An 18,917-nucleotide genomic window follows, 5' to 3' on the forward strand; every position below is an offset into this window, starting at 1 on the left:
TGACTTCCTGTAACAATAATGAATGAACTTTTGCCTATTAATGACTAAAATAAGTTTTTTTCTATATAGGTATTAAAAAAGGTCATACACAAAACACTTTGATTCTGAGGAATATTGAGGCCACAACCTTCAAAATGCCGAAAATAGGGAGGTATGTCCAATGGGGGCTATATGAAGGGGTGGAGCTATACCGACAAATTTCATATAGAACGTTTAATACCCAAATGAAGACCAAATACCAAATTTCAGCCATTTCGGTGGATTATTGTGGCCACAACCTTCAAAATACCGAAAATCGGGAGGTACTGTTCTATGGGAGCTATATGAAGGCGTGGATCTATACCGACAAATTATTGGGGGAAAGTTTTATACCCAGGACGAAGACTAAGTACCAAATTTCAGCCATTTCGGTATGACAGTGTGGCTAAAACCTTCAAAATACCGAAAATCGGGTGGTACTGTTCTATGGGGCCTATATCAAAACGTGAACCGATATAGCCCATTTGCAATACTAAACATCCTAGGAGTAATAGAAACTTCGAGCTGCGAGCTGTATCTTGATTTCAACAGACGGACGGCCGGACAGGCGGACATGGTTGTATCGACTTAGAATTTTACCCTGATCAAGAATATATAAACTTTATAGGGTCTACTGTGAATATTTCGATGTGTTACAAACGGAATGAAAAATTTAGTTATACCGTCCGTATTATGGTGGAGGGTATAAAAATGAGAAGGCGAACAAATCTGCCAGTAGAGAATGAAGTTGCCTTTTGCAAGTTATGGTTAAGTGATGGAATATGGCGATAAAAATCTTCATGCAATACGTTACAAATGCAACTTAATAAGATGAAGAGCATTAATATCGACACTGATTTCACCGGGAGTAAATCAAAGAGGCACCTACTATTTGTAATAAAACTAACAAAAAACCGAAAAACTATGATATTCATGAAAGTTGATCGACTTAATTAATAAATGTTGACTCTAGAACTTTCAGCTAACAATATGGGCAATGGTTTTTTCATGTCGCTAGCAAGAAGTAATTGGCATAACAATAAAAATAAAAAAATGCAATAAAACGTCAATTGACTGATACATAGTACCATAGCCATACAAAAATGTGGGAGACAGAGGTCGCTTGAATGATGACTGTTACTTACTTACTTAGTTGGCCCATTACAGAACATTTGTTCCATAGACCGAACAAAGAAAAGATCTCCAGTCCTCTCTGTTTTTCGCTTGACTTTTTGGAATACTGCGCCTTTCCATTTCTTCATCCACTTGTTTGCTCCATCGAAGCTTAGGCCTGCCGATTCTGCGTGCACCGCCATGTGGCATGTATTCATACGCCTTTTTAGCGGGTTCATCATCGCTCATTCTCATGATATGGCCTAGCCAACGCAATCGTTGCATCTCGACACGTTTAACTATATTCATGTCTTTGTATAGCTTATATAGCTCGTGGTTCATACGACGTCGATATTCACCGTCAACGCAAATCGGCCCGTAGATCTTTCGAAGAATTTTCCTCTCAAACACACCAAGCACTGCCTTATCTGCTTGCGCAAGTACCCATGCTTCGGAGCCATACATTAGCACGGGTAGTATCAGCGTTTTGTATAGTGTTATTTTTGTTTGACGAGATGTAGCTTTGTTTTTAAATTGCTTACTTAGACCATAGTAGCATCTGTTGGCCAATACAATTCTTCGTCTTATTTCACAACTGATGTTGTTTGTTGTGTTTATGGCAGTGCCGAGGTAGACGAAGTCTTTAACTGCCTCAAAATTGTAGGTACCAACTTCCACAGTTGGTCCGAGCTCTATGGACGCTTTGCGCGTCGACACCATCAATTTGGTGTTTTCGCCGTTTACCGCCAGACCCACTTTCGCAGATTCTGCTTCGACCTTCCTAAAGGTATCAGTTACTTCCTTTACTGATCGTCCCATGATGTCTATGTCATCAGCATAGGCAAGTAACATGTGGCTATTGGTGTAAATTGTGCCATTTCTTTTGACATTTGCATCTCGTATTACCTTTTCCAGCAAAATGTTGAATAGGTCACACGAAAGGCTGTCTCCTTGTCTAAAACCTCTTTTGGTACAAAATTCTTCGGAGATGTTCTTTCCAATCTTAACTGAGGACCTAGTATCAGTTAAAGTCATCTTACAAAGCCGGATGAGCTTTGCGGGGATACCAAATTCAGACATTGCGTGGAATACCTTTGATCGGAGGGGACTGTCGAATGCTGCTTTATAATCGACAAAAAGGTGAAATATGTCGATCTGCATCTCTTGGGTCTTCTCTAGGATTTGCCGCAGGGTAAATATCTGGTCAAGGGTGGACTTGCCAGGTCTAAAGCCACATTGGTATGGTCCAATTATTTCGTTGACCATTGGCTTTAGTCGTTCGCACAATATCCCTGACACTATCTTATAGGCAATAGGGAGAAGACTTATGCCCCTATAGTTTGAGCATACAGTCTTATCTCTTTTCTTGTGGACGGGACATAGGATGCTCAGGTTCCAATCGTCGGGTACGCGTTCTTCCTGCCAGATGGTGCTAACTAGCTGATGCATACACCTTATCAGCGCGTCGCCTCCGGTTTTAAACAGCTCGGCTGGTAAGCCATCGGCTCCTGCTGCTTTATTATTCTTCAGCCGGTTGATTGCTGTTTTTACCTCATCTTGGCCGGGCGGTATACATTCTATACCATCTTCTGGGATTGGATCTGTGGTATCATCGTCTTCGCTACTATTGGATACCAGCAGATTGGAGAAATGTTCCTTCCATATCCTGAGCACGCTATCTGTATCTGTTACCAGATTACCTTGATGGTCTCTACAGGAGGATGTGCCTGTACCAAAGCCATCTGTTTGATGTTTTACTCTTTGGTAGAATTTTCGGACTTCATTCTGGCTCCTGTACATCTCGATTTTTTCACACTCCCGCTTTTCCATTTCTCTCTTTTTCTTGCGGAAAAGACGTTTCTCTTCTCTCCTTTTCTCCCGATATCTCTCTCGCGCGCTACGCGTTGCTACTGATTGCAAAGTAGCTCTATATGCCGCATTTTTCTCTTCGGTAGCAGCACGACACTCCTGGTCATACTATGAATTCCTTTGTGGAGGTCTCTGGAATCCAAGTATGGATTTTGCGGCTGTTTGCATGGAGTGGGCAATATGTTGCCATTGTGTTGTTATGTTATCGGGACAAGGAGTGCTCGCGTTAAGCAATTAGGCTAGTTGAGTGGAATATGCTGTGGCTATCTGTTGTGTTTGCAGCCTATCGATGTCCAACTTCCGCGTTGAGTCTGTTCGTGCTTTATTTGCAACGTTTAGACGGGTACGTACCTTTGCTGCAACAAGGTAGTGGTCCGAATCAATGTTTGCGCCTCGGAACGATCGTACATCCAACACGCTGGATGAATGTCTTCCATCTATTACAACATGATCAATTTGATTACTTGTTCTTTGATCTGGAGACAGCCAGGTGCCCTTATGAATATCGAGATGATTAAATCTGGTACTGCTAACTACCATGTTTTTTCCAGCTGCAAAGTCTATCAGCCTCATACCATTGTCAGATGTTTCACTGTGGAGACTGAATTTCCCGACTGTTGGGCCAAAGATATTCTCCTTTCCAATTTTGGCATTAAAATCGCCTAGAATGATTTTAATGTCATGGGCAGGGCAACGGTCATATGTTTCTTCTAAGCGCTCGTAAAATATATCTTTGGTCTGTTCGTCCTTTTCTTCAGTGGGAGCATGAGCACAAATAAAGCTGATGTTGAAGAATTTAGCTTTTATTCGAATTGCAGCAAGTCTTTCATTCACTGGAGTGAAGCTGGATACCAGATGTTTTAGTCTCCGACTAACTAAGAATCCGCAACCAAACTCATGCTTTACGTCATGGCAGCTATAATACAGTGCGTCACACCTTTAGGTGTTGTAGTGACGCCTTTCCCAATCCATCGTATTTCCTGTATGCCAGTAATATCGGCCTTGTACTTTTCAATTACGTATGCCAATGCGAAGACTGCACCTTCTCTATAAAGAGTGCGAACATTCCAGGTGCAGATTCGCAGATCATGGCCCTTAAAACGTTTGCGGGGTTCGTCAACTTTAGAGGGGTTTGTTTTTCTTTTCTTTCGTTTTTTCATAGTAGGATGTTTTTTCTAGGGGAGGGTTACTAACCCGACGCCCAAACCCAAGTTTTTAACGTTCTTATGGGTGAACGCGCGGCACATGTTAGCTCACTACCTTTAACGGGTGTTAAAGGCAGTTCCCCAGGTGACACCACGGGGAGGTCAGTGTCCACTTGAGATGAAAGAGGGACCAAGATAAATCCTGGGCTTTGCCATGTTAAAGCCGGTCAAGACCGTTGCTTGGTATCATTCATCCCCTATGTCACCCGAATGATGACTGTTACAAAACTGAATTTTGAATTTACTACCAAAAATTTGAACATGTGTGGTATGTTCCTGTACTTTAAAAAAGAGTATAAGTGGCAAAAGTAGTAAATGTTATGAAATGCTCTCATACAAATTGTATGCTTCTTAAAGTAAGGGAACGCTTTTCGAGTAAAAAGTGAAAAAACTTCAAGATTCTTGCAGGTAAAGGGCAGGCCTATAGTTAGACAAAAAAAAGCGTCATTCCAACTACGAATAATAATAGACTACGACTAATGATCGACTACGGCTAGTAGTTGACTCCGTCTTTCGAAAGTCGATTAAGAATAATCGATTATCTGGTTTTCGCACAGTCAATAGTAGACTACGACTTTTAGAAAATTTACGGCTACTAATCGATTAACCGAAATTGATTTAACGTATCCCTAGTCCGTGCGGACCAATCACCTCATATAAGGGCAAAGGGTTAATTGAGCACACATCCAACCAATATGCTACGATAGTTTCGCAGGTGGTTATTCAGCTCTTCAGGCTTATCAGATATGGTGCTAGACAAAGGTTGAGTTTCATAATTTCTCTTTATAATGAATGAAATAATAACTTTTGCCTTGCAAAAAATGTATTCCATTATTTCCCAACTACTGGTAATACAGACTTGTTAACATTATTTAGTAATGGGTTTACAATGGCCTTGTACGTCTTTTGCGGGAATATAACAGCATTTATGGAAAATTTCTTTTACAGTGAACCAATTTGAATACTTTTTTGGGAAAAGCACAACATGCAAATACATCAATTAAGAAATAAATATGAAATCAATGAAACGTTGAAAATGTAATGTCACGATTAATCGCAGCAATTTTCAACGTTTCAATGATTTCATGGTTATTTCATAATTGATGTATTTCCATAGAGTTTTCCGGCGAAGGAAACTCCGTACCCTGCATTATTTTTAACCACTGCTGTCTTCTGAGAACCCACAGTACAAGATTGTATACCAAATTGTGTACTAAAACACATTTTTAAAATGACTGATGCACATACATGTGTACATACACATACATACCCAATAGAAAATTAAGTCTTCGATGACATTTTCGTCAACGATTCGTTAATGAAATTTCCGAAATTGTCATGCACGACACGATGCATGACAATTTCTTGCAATGTGTCACCAGAAAAAACCAAAAAATACTCAAACGAAATATGCTATGAAAAAATTGTACATATCTAGAAATTGTTAATATTTTAATACGACTGAAATCGTTCAAACATTTCGTTTTGAATTAAAAATTCGCGACATGTTTCTAAATAGCGGGAGGTAAGTGATAAATAGTATGGCTGACATACGTATTAACTTTAAAACAATGATTTTTGTTTGTTTCTTTAACACAGGATGAAACAATCAACATAGAATTGGACATTTTTATTTGGAGTCTATTACATTGGAACGCGATCCTGGAAACAATTAAAGGGAAGTATATAAATGACATATATACATATATTTATACATCACAAGATTGTGCATAATGTTTTATTCTTTGCAGAATTCGCCAAATTATCTTGCCGTCCTAGGAGTTGTTGTTCAAGAGAGTCTTGGGCCATTCTGGATTATAGACCACACTGCCGCGGAAATGCTTTTATATTATGTAGTTTATTTTTATATGTACATAAATTTTATATTTTTTATGTTAATAAAATTTTAAAAACATACATATGTATGTAAATAAATTTATCTTTTGGGGATCGTTGGTGACAAATTGCAAGACACTGTCGTCAAAAGGGTCGTTAACGAAATGTAGGGTTTTTGTCTTCAAAGTCGTCGTCGACGACAGCTTCGCTTACCTTGTCGCCCATGTTGTCGTGCATGAATACTGGGACACTTGTGTGAAAATGTCGTCAATGATCCCAAAGGGCTGTCTGCAAAGAGTCGTGAACGAATTGGAAATGTCGTGCACGAGTCATCAATGTTGTCTTGAAGACACTTTCTATTGGGTATGTATGTATATGTACCCAATAGAAAGTGTCTTCAAGACAATATTGATGACTCGTGCACGACATTTCCATTTCGTTCACGACTCTTTGCAGACAGCCCTTTGGAATCGTTGACGACTTTTTCACACAAGTGTCCCAGTATTCATGCACGACAACATGGGCGACATGGTAAGCGAAGCTGTCGTCGATGACGACTTGGAAGACAAAAGACCCGTTATTTCGTTGACGACTGCTTTAAAGACATTGTCTTGCTATTTGTCATTAACGACCATACTGAAGACAGTTTCATTTTGTTGTCGTGTGTCAATTTTTATCTTTATTAAATTATAAAATACTAGCGGACCCGGCGAACTTCGTCTCGCTATTAAGGAATAAAATTTCATACAAAAACTCAATTTTCGATTTTTCCAATTTTCCGACTTTTCCAGAGAGATTTTCCAAAATTTTCTTCCGTAAAGACCTTCTCCTCGAAAATACGAATAACTGACAAAAAATTTTACAGAAATCGGCCTAGCCGTTCTCATTTAGATGTATGTACATATATTATGTCTAACATTTTATCTTAAATTAATTATACTTAATTTCCGCATATTCGCATGTTATGCATGTCATCACTTTCTTCCAGCTTTACCGCGCCTAACTTCGAAAATCTTACCATATACCATGCGCTTCATACTGCGATTTTCAAAGTTCGCCATGCCTCCAACCTAAATACACGAATTTAAAGAATAACTACAATTATTTTTAATGTACATATGGAATTATTTATTCTTACTTACCGTTTTTATTCAATGCAATTTCTATAAATAATAATTGTTTACATCGTGTCGCGGTTTCCAAATTTTATGATTTTATAATATTAAATTTATTACAAATAGAAAAAATGGAATATTTTCATAAATATATGTACAATTATTTCAAAGCTCGCTTTCTTGAGCATTTTTTGAGTTTGTTGCCAAGACACAATGCAAGACATGGTCATGCAAGTTGTCGTACATGACAACTTCGTAGATTTCCTCAACGAATCGTCGACGAAAATGTCATCAACGATTCGATTTTCTATTGGGTATATGACTAAAGCAACTTTATGAGAATATTCACAAATTTTAGGTAAACAATGAATCTGATGTTCTTGTAAGCGAGGTCTAAGTATTGCACGTACTTTTATTTTATTTTGCGACTATTTTGGAAAATGTACGAACCTAATTTTCTTAAAATATTCAATTATACAATTTAAAAACTAACAATTTAAACTGTCAATTGCATTGAATATACATAAAATAAACACATATGTAAATATGAGTGCCTATTTTAACAGAACATAGCTTATATCAAACCATAACCATTGACCAATTGCTTTCCTTACAGATGGTCCTACGGCATTTTACTTTATGAGATTGTGACACTCGGTGCAACACCATATCCCTCAATACCGACAAACCGTTTGCTGCATTTGCTGAAGACGGGCTATCGAATGGAGAAGCCCAAGAATTGTGGACAAAATTTGTAAGTATGAATTTACAATAATTCATGCGTGGTTTTAATTAGACAACCTCCATCATCCTGGTTAATAATTACGAGACTTAGATGTGAGATATTTGACATAGCGTTGCGTAATCTATAATTTCGTTTTAAGTAGGCAGGGGAATCCTAAGAATACTAGGCAATATCGATTGGACACAAATTCATTTTATTACAAATTAACAACAAAGTTTTGCATATTGGCTGGATTTTGGTTTTATGAAAATTTGAAATGAAAAATATTTCCTTTATAATTTTTTTTCATTTGACACTTATTTGTTTTATAAAATTTTTCATTTCCCATTTTCATAGAAACAGAATTTAGCCCCTGTAGTGGGATTCTCTAACGTTACCGACAAAAATTGGTAAAATTAAAACGCTAAATTATGAATGAAAAGTATGAAAAAATTGACATCAATGTCAACATTGGTAGGACTTTTCGAAAACTTTATTTTGCTTACTAACTTACCGAAAAATTTCGTTAATTACCGAAATTATAAGCATTTTAATTTTACCGATTTTTGTCGGTAACTCAAAAAATGAGTTAGAGAATCGCACTACTGGTCTTTTTATTGTGGAGGGTATACAAATATAACATCAAATTACATATTTAAATAAAACAAATGAAATATTCTGAAATGATATGGAATAAGTAGTTTTCTTTCTGTTATGAAAGTACCAGTACCCACAACTTTAGTTGGAGAAGTTTTTTTGACCACTAGAAACCCCAAATATCAAATTTTATTTATCCGGTCCGTTATATACCACAGGCTATACCACAATGTGGGCCAAATGATATACAATTTGAATAATAAAATCACATACAAAATGTAAACAAGCAATTCACAGTAATTCATTGTGAGCAAATTTGACGTTTGACATGATTTGATGTAACACCTTCTTATCCCACCATGGTATAGCCCCAAAGTTTGTAACGCATCGAAATAATGGTCGTAGACAGGGACGTACGCAGGATTTCATTTGGGGGGGTCAACTTGACCAAAAAATCATGAAATTTTAAAATATCGTGTAGGGTTTTTCCCTTTTATTATTCCACTTGGGAACATAGGGCTTCTATAATACATTACCATGTTAATCTATCTTGACATATTAATTTTATTTCATCGAAAGATTTATTTTTTTTTTAAATCATTTTTAATGGTTCTCCTCCAAGTATTTTTTGGACGTCAGGGTCGACGGCTACCATGTGGGTTCCATTCCAGGGCTATTCTGGTGACACTGTTAGACGGTTTGCGCAGTGTATGGCCAATCCATTTCCATAGTCGTCTGGTAATTTTTTGAAGTTTTGGATCTTCCTTTGTCTTTGTTAAGAGATCGTCGTTTGATACAGTGTTTGGCCAGAACACTTTCAGTATAATACGGAGACACTTGTTTACAAATGTTTGCAATTTGTGCGCCAAGCTTTTGGTCATTAGCCAAGTCTCGCTGCCATACAGCAATATTGATTTGACACAGCTATTAATAAATCGAAGTTTCGTATTTTTTGAGATGTGGGCTGATTTCCACGTTCTTCTCAAGCGACCGAATGCTGATCTGGCTTTGTTTATCCGACTGTTAACATCGTCGCTTACTCCACCATCTGCTGACATGATGCTACCGAGGTAGCAGAAGGTTTTGACATATTTTATGGGATTATTGTCAATCATAAAGCTGTTTGTGCTAATATTATTTATTCGCATCGAATATGTTTTTTCAATGTTTATTTCTAAGCCGACAGTCCTTGCAATTTTAATGAGGTTGTCTAATTTGCTTTGCATTTGATTGAAATTGTGTGACAATAAGCATATCGTCTGCTCCGTCGGAAAAGGTCGTAAGTCCACTTTTTTTGGAAATCGCGTTTTTGTTACAGGATGATAGTACAAGTGAAAACACGTCGTATGATATAAAGAAAATGGTAGTATGTCGCGTTTTTCTATATGTTTTGCCCTTGTCGGAAAAGGTCGTAAGTCCACAAAACGTACAAATTTGAGTACGAAAAGGTCGTAAGTCCACAGGAAAATTTATACTTGAAAAGAATACAGATATAATGTAGTTCAGATATAATGTTTAACGTCATCCATGGTTGGGGAACAATGTAAAGAACTAGCCTACACCTTTGGAAGATAATCGGATGATATTTGGCGGAGCCTGTGGACCAAACTTTTGAACAAAAATGTGATAATTTCTATATTGCAACGAAAATTTACATTTGAAATCTATTTTCCCCTATAAGCGAACTGATTATGAAAGATGGACTTCTGGCCTTTTCTTTGATACAAATTGGGATGCTGTATGTGTTTAAATACCTCATATATTGAAAAATTTGTTAAAAAAAATCAAAATTTTTACTGTCGTATATCTTACTTAACTTTATCAACTGGTAATTTGTGGTTTCTCTAGGGACATTTATTCACATAACGAGATTAGTTTGTATTCTGAATTTAATAAAGTAATACCTTCTAACGGACGGGTAAGTGCCATGTTTATATTATTAAATGATTCTAAAATAATAATTGATTGAAATGATATTAAACTAAGAAGGCATCATGATTTTTGCTAACAAAGAGCAGTATAAATTTGGAATGGAATTAGACTATGGTGTCATGGGTCTAGTTCCCTATGGTTTTCACGGTGATTCTGAAAGCTCTGATGATAAACTTCCTAAACGCAGGAAGACGTTACATGCTGAAGATTCTACATGGTTTGCAGACAAAAACAAAAGATGCAGTGAGTTGGGGCAGAAATACTTGGGAAGTCAACAAAAGAAAATTTTGGAACTACAATGTAGCTAAGAAACCACGTACATTAACGGAATTAATCATGAAATTTAATTGAAGGAGAAGGTCGTAAGGCAAAATTATAAGGTCGTAAGTACAACGTGTCATGTTTTATATTAAATATTAGCCGAACCGGTCCACGTTGCTGGTCCTTGAAACAGTTTATTTTACCTTTTCTTATGTCAATTAAATTTTTTTGCATCGCAAATTAGTTGGGATATTCAAGTGAATATCAATAACAAGTAAGAACGTCGTTAAATTCGGCCAGGCGGAACTTGTTATACCCTCCACCATGACTTGTATTGAATTTTACTTCAATTAGTTTCCTTTCGTTTATGAAGTAGACTAAATGCCAAATATCAGCAATTGCGGTAAACATGTGGCTAACCTTCAAAATACCGAAATTTGGGAGGCACCGTTCTATGGGGCTTTATGAAGGCGTGGACCTATATAGACAAATTTATGGAGAAAATTTTATACCCGAAACGAAGAATAAATACCAAATTTCAGCCATTTCGCAGGAATATTGAGGCCACACCTTCAAAACACCGGAAATAGGGAGGTACCGTTCTATGGGGGCTATATGAAGGCGTCAATACCAAACATCCTAGAAGTAATAGAAACTTCTATACCAAATCACGAAGATCTATCTTAAAAATTGCGAGTTGTATCTTAATTTCAAAAGACGGACAGACGGTCATGGTTATACCGACTTAGAATATTACTCTGGTCGGGTCTTATTGCTAAAATATGTACCCAGGATTGGGGAAACGGAATCGTTGTAAGTTTTATATATATAGCGCATTTAAAAAATAGGGCACGGGTGTAACCCGCTCCTTCGAAATTCAACAAAATATATAGCCTACTTCCACCAAGGGACATCCCTGTGCATAATCTGAAAATTACATGGAATAAGTTCTTAGGGTCAGAGATTCAACAACCGTTGCCTAGCAAATTAATTTTCTGACCGATACTTCATAACTTTTGCAAAAAAGCGATTTTTAAAAAAATAGGGCCTGACCCCGCCCCCTCCGAGCTTCAAGCCTATTTTCACCTCGGTTGTTCCTTGTATATTCCCTGAAATTTTCAAAAAATAGGTTCAACTGTTTTTGAGTCTATGCGGAACATACACACATTGTCTTTTATATATAAGATTTCACACAAAAGTTTTGGTTCATTAAACCCGCTAATAATTATCTCATCACCATGTTAAATTGCAAGCTAATTATTTGTCTTAAACTCAAATCATTCTTAAAATTTCGCTCCGATCGAAATATTACTGCAATTTGTGGGTTTGGTCCATTTCACATCTTTCGATCATAACCAACATCTAATGGGGTCACTTCTTGTCGGAACCCGACCTCTCCACAAAATTTCGTGACGATCGGTCCAAAATTGAGGCCTGGAGTTTTATTACAATTGTTAATGGATTGCCGGACCCACATAGCTAGATCGCTTTATCTCGTCAAGATATGAACAAATGGCAAGGGGAGGGGGTCTACGACGAATACTTCGCGATGTTACACGAATATTGGACAAAACAAACTTATAATACCCTTTCCACATTGTTTTGTAAAGTATAAATATTTTATTTTAAAAACGTCCGTAAATTGTAGGAAAAGGTCGTAAGTCCCAACAAAAATACAAAACTGTACAAGGAAAAGGTCGTAAGTCCAAAGACATCCAATTATCTCCCAAACGCGACGGAACTTTATCAAACAAAGTACAGGTATTGAAGCGGAATAAATAAACGAAGCATACTGCCTTTACCACCATAATAAAATCTTTAATACAGAAAGCGCTAGAATGTTTTTTCTTCCTCCTGAAAAATTTATTGAGAGGGACTTACGACCTTTTCCGACGGAGCAGACGATATGTGTGTATCGGCATAATCAAGATCCTCCCATTGTCGGTCAAAGGTCCAATTAATACCTCTTTTTTGGAACATAAATATAACATAATCTCATCCAAAGCTGCTGCAAATAAAAGGGGGAGAGGGGGCAACCTTGCTTAACTCCAGCTTTCGTATGGAAGGATTCGCTTGTGAGGCCGTACATTGATTTGATATTATTTATTATTTTCTGCGGCACCCCTTTTGCTGCTAGTGTTGCCCATGTAGCATCGCGGTTGATAGAGTCGAAAGCCTTTTTTGAAATCTACAAATATGAGATACAGTGGAGTTTTTAATTCTATGGATTGCTCTATTATTATGCGCAGTGTATTAATTTGATCTAAGCAGCTTCGGTTTGGTCGAAACCCTGCTTGTTCGTCACGCAGAGACTTCTCTATGCTCTGCAATCTATCATTTAGAAGGATGGACATTAATTTGTAAACTGTGTTTAAATGGTTATGCCTCTCCAGTTATCGCAGACAGTTAAATCATTTTTCTTTGGCAGTTTTATGATGGCTCCTTTCGACCATGTAGTTGGAAATTGCTCATTTGCCCAAATGTCTTTTACATAAGGTTCTAATATTTTTGCTGATGCGGTGGAATTTGTTTGGAGTAGTTCGGGGGGTATGCCGTCTTCTCCTGGTGATTTATTGCGCTTTAGTTTTAATATGGCGTCTCTTATCTCTTCTACGGTGGGCGTATTGTACATCTATCGAAACGTAAATGGGGTACTCACATTCAGATGAATAGGGAAATTTTCATTGTTGTCATGATCAATATTACTTATACGTTCGAAGTGTTGTTTCCATAGATGGATTTGATCCTCAGGATTAGTGAATATCTGTCCGTTGGAATCTTTTAGTCCTCAACTAGCTCGTACACTGTTGTTGCATAATCGGCCTACTAACTGGTGGACTTTCCTGGCATCGTTCGCTCCTGCTGCAGCCTCAGCTTCGATGGCTATGTTTTCGATATATTTTCTTTTATCGGTTCTGGCTGCTTTTTTAACCGCTTTTGCTATTATTTTGCATTACTGGTTGGTATTGACGTTTCCGAGTAGTTTTTCCTTTAGGATATTCCTTTCGTGTATTAATTTCCAGGTGTTGTCAGATATCCAGATTTTTCTTGCGTCTTTCTTCCTGTATCCTATTTCCTTTTCCGCGATTGTTTTCAACGCGTTCATTGTTTCCTCCCATGGTTTGTTGTTAGTGGGTATACATGTTTCTAGAAGTTCACTGACCATCTCTTTCTTCTGATTATTGTTATTAAGTATCTTCACATCGAGTTGCCTACCTATCTTCTTCGATTTTCGTTTATAGTTATGACGGAGCTTTATTTTAATCGTGTCAATTAAAAGTTCGTGGTCAGTGTCCATATCTGCTCCTCGTTTTGTGCGCACGTCCTGTAAGGAGCCTCTCCATTTGCGACTGATGCAAAGATGATCAATTTGGTTATGGGTTTGACTATTTGGGTATGTCCAAGTGTATTTGTGAATGTGTTTGTGAGGAAATATGGAACCACCAATTATGAGGTCGAATGTTTGGCAGAGTTCTATAAGACGATCACCGTTGTTGTTCTTTATGCCTAGGCTATGTTTTCCCATTACGTGCGTAATACCCTTATTTTCGGTTCCGATTTTAGCATTAAAATCTCCAATGAGCACAATTATGTCGCGATTAGGGATGTTTCGTAGTGTTGCGTTCAGTTGGTTGTAAAACTCGTCTTTTATTAAGGGGTCGGCATCCTCTATCGGAGCATAGCATTGTATAATGGAGACACATTTTTTGGCGTTGCTTCGGAATCTTGCAGTGATTCTGCGATCCGATATGGCAAGTCAGGAAATGAGAGATGTTCGATTTTGTTTTGAGATTACTAATCCGACCCCACTTTCGCCTCTAGTCTCCTTACCGCAGTACATGACAAGGTTCCCTTCTTCAGTTTTTAGTTCGTTACTTCCGTTCTATCGCATTTCACTGATACCTGTGATATCCAGTTTGAATTTAGCAATTTGAGCTTCTAATTGTGCTAGTATTGATGGTTCCCGGAGCGTCCTTACATTCCATTGAGCGATTCTTGTCCGTTTCCGTGTGCTTAAGGTCGTCATCATTATTTTGGTGTTGTTTTCTGTATTATTTGAAGTTTCAGTAATCGATTGAGTTTCGAGTAAGAGAGTGATTGGCCCTCTCTTCCCTATGAAGATGTTGGGGCTGCCAACTTGCAGGTGCCGTCCCACCTGTTCTAGTGTAAACATTTGTATAGCGAATCGTTTGATCCGCTGTACAGAAGCCGTAGATGTGGATCCCACAACGCCAACTGTTTTTCAAACGCAACCATACCAGCTTACTAAGCCTCTGCTTGACATTTGTACTAAGGGACCAGCTGCCGTCCCTTAGGCTATGTTTTGGTCACCCTCGGGTATTTTATTTCCCCGATGTCCGCCATAGATATCTATGATGAACGTTCCCCAATTCGCCAATGGGAGTGTGTGTAGGGTTATGTAACGTAACGCTATTTTAAAGGTTGTTAGTTGATTTTTATGAATAATTGAGACAAAGTATGTATTTACAATCAATAGAGATAGAGTTCACAAAATTTAAGATACAATTTTAAAATTTGGTACAGAGTAATATGTATTATGCATTAGTTCTTGGATATTTTGAATTGAAAATTAACCATATCAGACCACGTTCGGGTATTTTGTTATACATTTCCAACCAAATTCGCTCATAATTGCCATCTTGGTTTGTAATTTACGCAGAGAACTGCTGTTGTTTTCGCTGTTAGTATTCGAAGATCTTACCTTAATTTCTAAGAATATCAGCTGTAATACGGATTTTGGGATTCCTTTTGGTTGAAGTGGTTAAAATAGATCCACGTGTTAATGCATATCGAGATATCGCCCTCTAATTTCAATCCCATTTTTAAAAAGTTTTTAGTTGGACACACACAAATCACATAAATCTCTTAATGATATTTGGTATATTGTAATACGTGCATGCGCTAGTGCACATTGGACTTGGAATAAATATATCAGAAACCAATCGTCAAACTTATAGCCAAATCCTGACAAAATACTATAAGTCGAAAAAATCTGGAAGGTTCTCGTTTCGATATGTCGTTGATATAATGTCACAGAATAAGTGGTATTTATTTATTAGCTGTACGAGAAGAAGTTTTTGAACTCGATGACATTAACAACTTTTCTGCAGTAGGATTCCCTAACTCATTTATTGGTTACCAACAAAATTTGCTAAAATTAAAATGCTTATATTTTTGGTAGTTTATGAAATTCGTCGTTAGAACCCAAAATAAAGTTGTCACTATGTCCTACTGATAGCAGCAGTGTTGTCAACTTTTATTTGTTCATTCATAATTTTGGGTTTTAATTTTACCGATTTTTGTCGGTAACCAAAAAATGTGTTAGAGAATCTAACTACATGATACCGTTTTTGCTATTTATTGGAACTAGAATTCAAATATTTTGTAGAAAATATCTAATCAACAAGTACTCTGCCCACACCGACTAATCACTTGAGCCCAAAGTCAAGCAAGTATAAACGTATCAGTCGGCTTTGCCGCCTGTGCTAATTGAGACTTCTATCTGTAAACGGATTGAAAATCGACTTCAAACACAAAATATTTTTTCCCCAAAATTTGTTTTCTGGGAGTTTTCATAATTTTGTGGCCTTTTTGGACATATGAAATTAATGACAAACATATCGATTAACGATTGCAGAAGTATAATAAGAATAAAAGCTTATCTTTTTTCAATAAATTTGATTTGGAATAAAGCGCAAAAGGGTTTAACTTTTGTGGAGAATGTTTCTGAAGGAATGTGCCGACTTAGTACATTATGCAAGTGGATCTTATTATGAGAGACATTTCTTTCGATAGTAATCGCGCCCGCCCGTTTATTTTATTTGGTCACCGTAGGATTTATAGCTTCTATACCATATAAATTAGATATTAGCGCACAATTTCAGCGATAACTTTCAACTTTTGTGGTGGGTATACACTAGAGGTGGGCGCGTGTCGTGCCGTGAGTAGTGCGTGTTCGTGCCTTCCCGAAAATCGCCGTGTTTGTGCGTGTCGTGCCGGAATAAATTTTTGGCCGTGCGTGATCGTGTTTTTTTGTTCGACACGATTTTGCACGACACGAATAAATACGACCTGCACTATGTGTCACGATCGTGCTAAATTTTTGGGCTCCCTTAAGAAGTCGTGCAAGAGACCATACTAAACAAGAAAATCGAACAAGTATATAAAACCGACCAAAAAATTTGAAGTCTGGTACTTTTTGCCGTTTTGTTATGAAGAGGCCAGAGTATGAGTGAAAAAAAAACAAAAATATGATGTTTGTTTGCCATTTGCTTTGTTCATGAGAGAGAAGTAAATACAAAAACAACTCAGCGGGTTAACGCAATATATTGTCTTTGATATCAGTTGTTTATCTTGCTAAATTTGATATTGACGACAAGTTGAGGAATTCTGTATTTGTAACCGACAATGGTTTCAACGTTATTTTCGATTTAAACGTATATCTTGCGCTTGCCACAATTTGAACTTAGTTATGGATGATGTTATTGTAAAACACCCTCTTCCCGAATTGGGAAAACTGATTGACTGCTCAAAAAAGCTTGTACAATATTTTAAACAATCGGAGCTAAACAACAAATTGTCGAAAACATTAAAACAAGATATAAGAACACGTTGGAATTCACATATATTATGCTTGACAGCATATACCAAGTCCAGAATAAGATTAAGAGTATTTTGCTAGAAAAGAATGAGTTGAATCGTATATCTGACTTAAAGTTTTCAATGTTAGAACCTCTTTTGGCTTTTCTCAAAATTTTCAAAGAGTGTTCCGAAAAATTAAGCTCGGAAAAATACCCTACTATGCATATTTTTACCCTTTGGTCTGAAAAACTTTTTTTGCTCAATTGATACCAATTCATGAAAGATTAAAAAGCAAAAATTAAAGATTTGAAAGCAATGATTGTTTACATTGCTTAAACGCTTTGTACCAGCAATGGCACATCTTATAGGGACGTTTTTATTTCCGCCGTTTAAGGAGATGAATTTCTTATTAGAAGATAAAAGAAATGACGTAATAGCTAATGTAAAAGCAATGTTACTTGATATACATGGTGAGAACATAGAGTGTTCTAATGATGAGGAGGAAATTACAATGCCACATTAACACGAATTTTCAGAGTTTTTGGATCAAAATTTGGCAAAAAGACGAAAAGTTTCTCCAATTGATACAGAAATTGATACATATTTAGCGAGTGCCGTATCTAGCCAGACTGATGTTTTCAACTTTTGGAAACAGTCAAACCTAAAATATTTAAAACAATTAGCCAGGAAAATTTTGGCTATACCCGCAGTCTCAGCAACGAGCGAGAGATTTTTTTCCACATCTGGAAATATTCTCAACGAAAGACGAACTAGACTTTTGAGCTCTAACTTGGACAAAATAATGTTATTAAATAAGAACATGTAAATGTTTGTTTATAAGAAATTTTGCAATATGTATATTTTAGAACATATGAATTTTTTGAACAAATAAATGTACAACTATATCGATATATCTTTTCTTTAATTTCGTGCGTGAGTGTGCGTGTTCGTGCCTTCTCGAAAAACGCCGTGTTTGTGCGTGAAAGTGCATAAAATTTTTGGTCCGTGTTCGTGCATGTTCTTGCCTAATTTTTTAGGCACGCGCCCATCTCTAGTATACACGAAGGGGTGGGCCAATATAACTTAAGCTAAGTTTAAAAAACAACAGTTAATCCGTTTGAGAGATGTCATGTGATCCAGCCAGAAAGGCAGACTGGGCTTAATGACTGCAGATTGTCTGATCAGGATTCAAACAAATGTGGAGTCTAAAACCATAATTTCGATTAGGGACAGTTGTATCGTATGAAAGTGTATATAACCTGATTAGCCTAATGACTAAGGGCAAAATTACACCTATACAATACGAAAAATAGTTATGCTACATACAATAGGTATGCTACATATAGCAGATTTTAGAAGTATTTGACGCACAACAATAAGTTTTTCTTCATTATTATCTCCTACTTTTCATGTATGTATTCTAAAACTGAGCCTATGTAGGCTATATGTCTCTAGATCTATATTAATAAAAGAGTAAAGTGATTGACTGACTGACTGATTGATTCATCAACGCCCAGACGAAACGGCTGAAGGTAGAATCCTGAAATTTTGGATGTGGATCACTCTTGGGCCGAAGGGGTCTGATAAGGCTGGGTTTTTGGAAATTCGAACTGGAAGGGTACGAAAAGTACTAAAAGGTACTAA

At 37.1% G+C, this 18,917-nt stretch overlaps 1 protein-coding gene and 1 long non-coding RNA gene across 2 annotated transcripts in view; both read left to right on the forward strand.

Annotated features, from left to right (window-relative positions):
• The window catches only part of tor (tyrosine protein kinase receptor torso), a 533,285-nt gene that overhangs the window by 497,308 nt on the left and 17,060 nt on the right, over positions 1 to 18,917 (forward strand). The window contains exon 15 of the mRNA XM_073992792.1: positions 7,773 to 7,910. Within this exon, the coding sequence (XP_073848893.1) occupies positions 7,773 to 7,910 (138 nt within the window). The remainder of the gene's footprint in view (positions 1 to 7,772; positions 7,911 to 18,917) is intronic.
• LOC141386567 (uncharacterized) lies at positions 5,464 to 6,122 on the forward strand. Its single transcript, XR_012408404.1, has 2 exons — positions 5,464 to 5,730; positions 5,805 to 6,122. It is a non-coding gene; the product is annotated as an uncharacterized lncRNA (long non-coding RNA).

Source organism: Musca autumnalis, unplaced genomic scaffold, assembly GCF_047663935.1.
Source record: "Musca autumnalis isolate F117 unplaced genomic scaffold, ASM4766393v1 scaffold_5, whole genome shotgun sequence".
In the NCBI taxonomy this organism is placed as follows: domain Eukaryota; kingdom Metazoa; phylum Arthropoda; class Insecta; order Diptera; family Muscidae; genus Musca; species Musca autumnalis.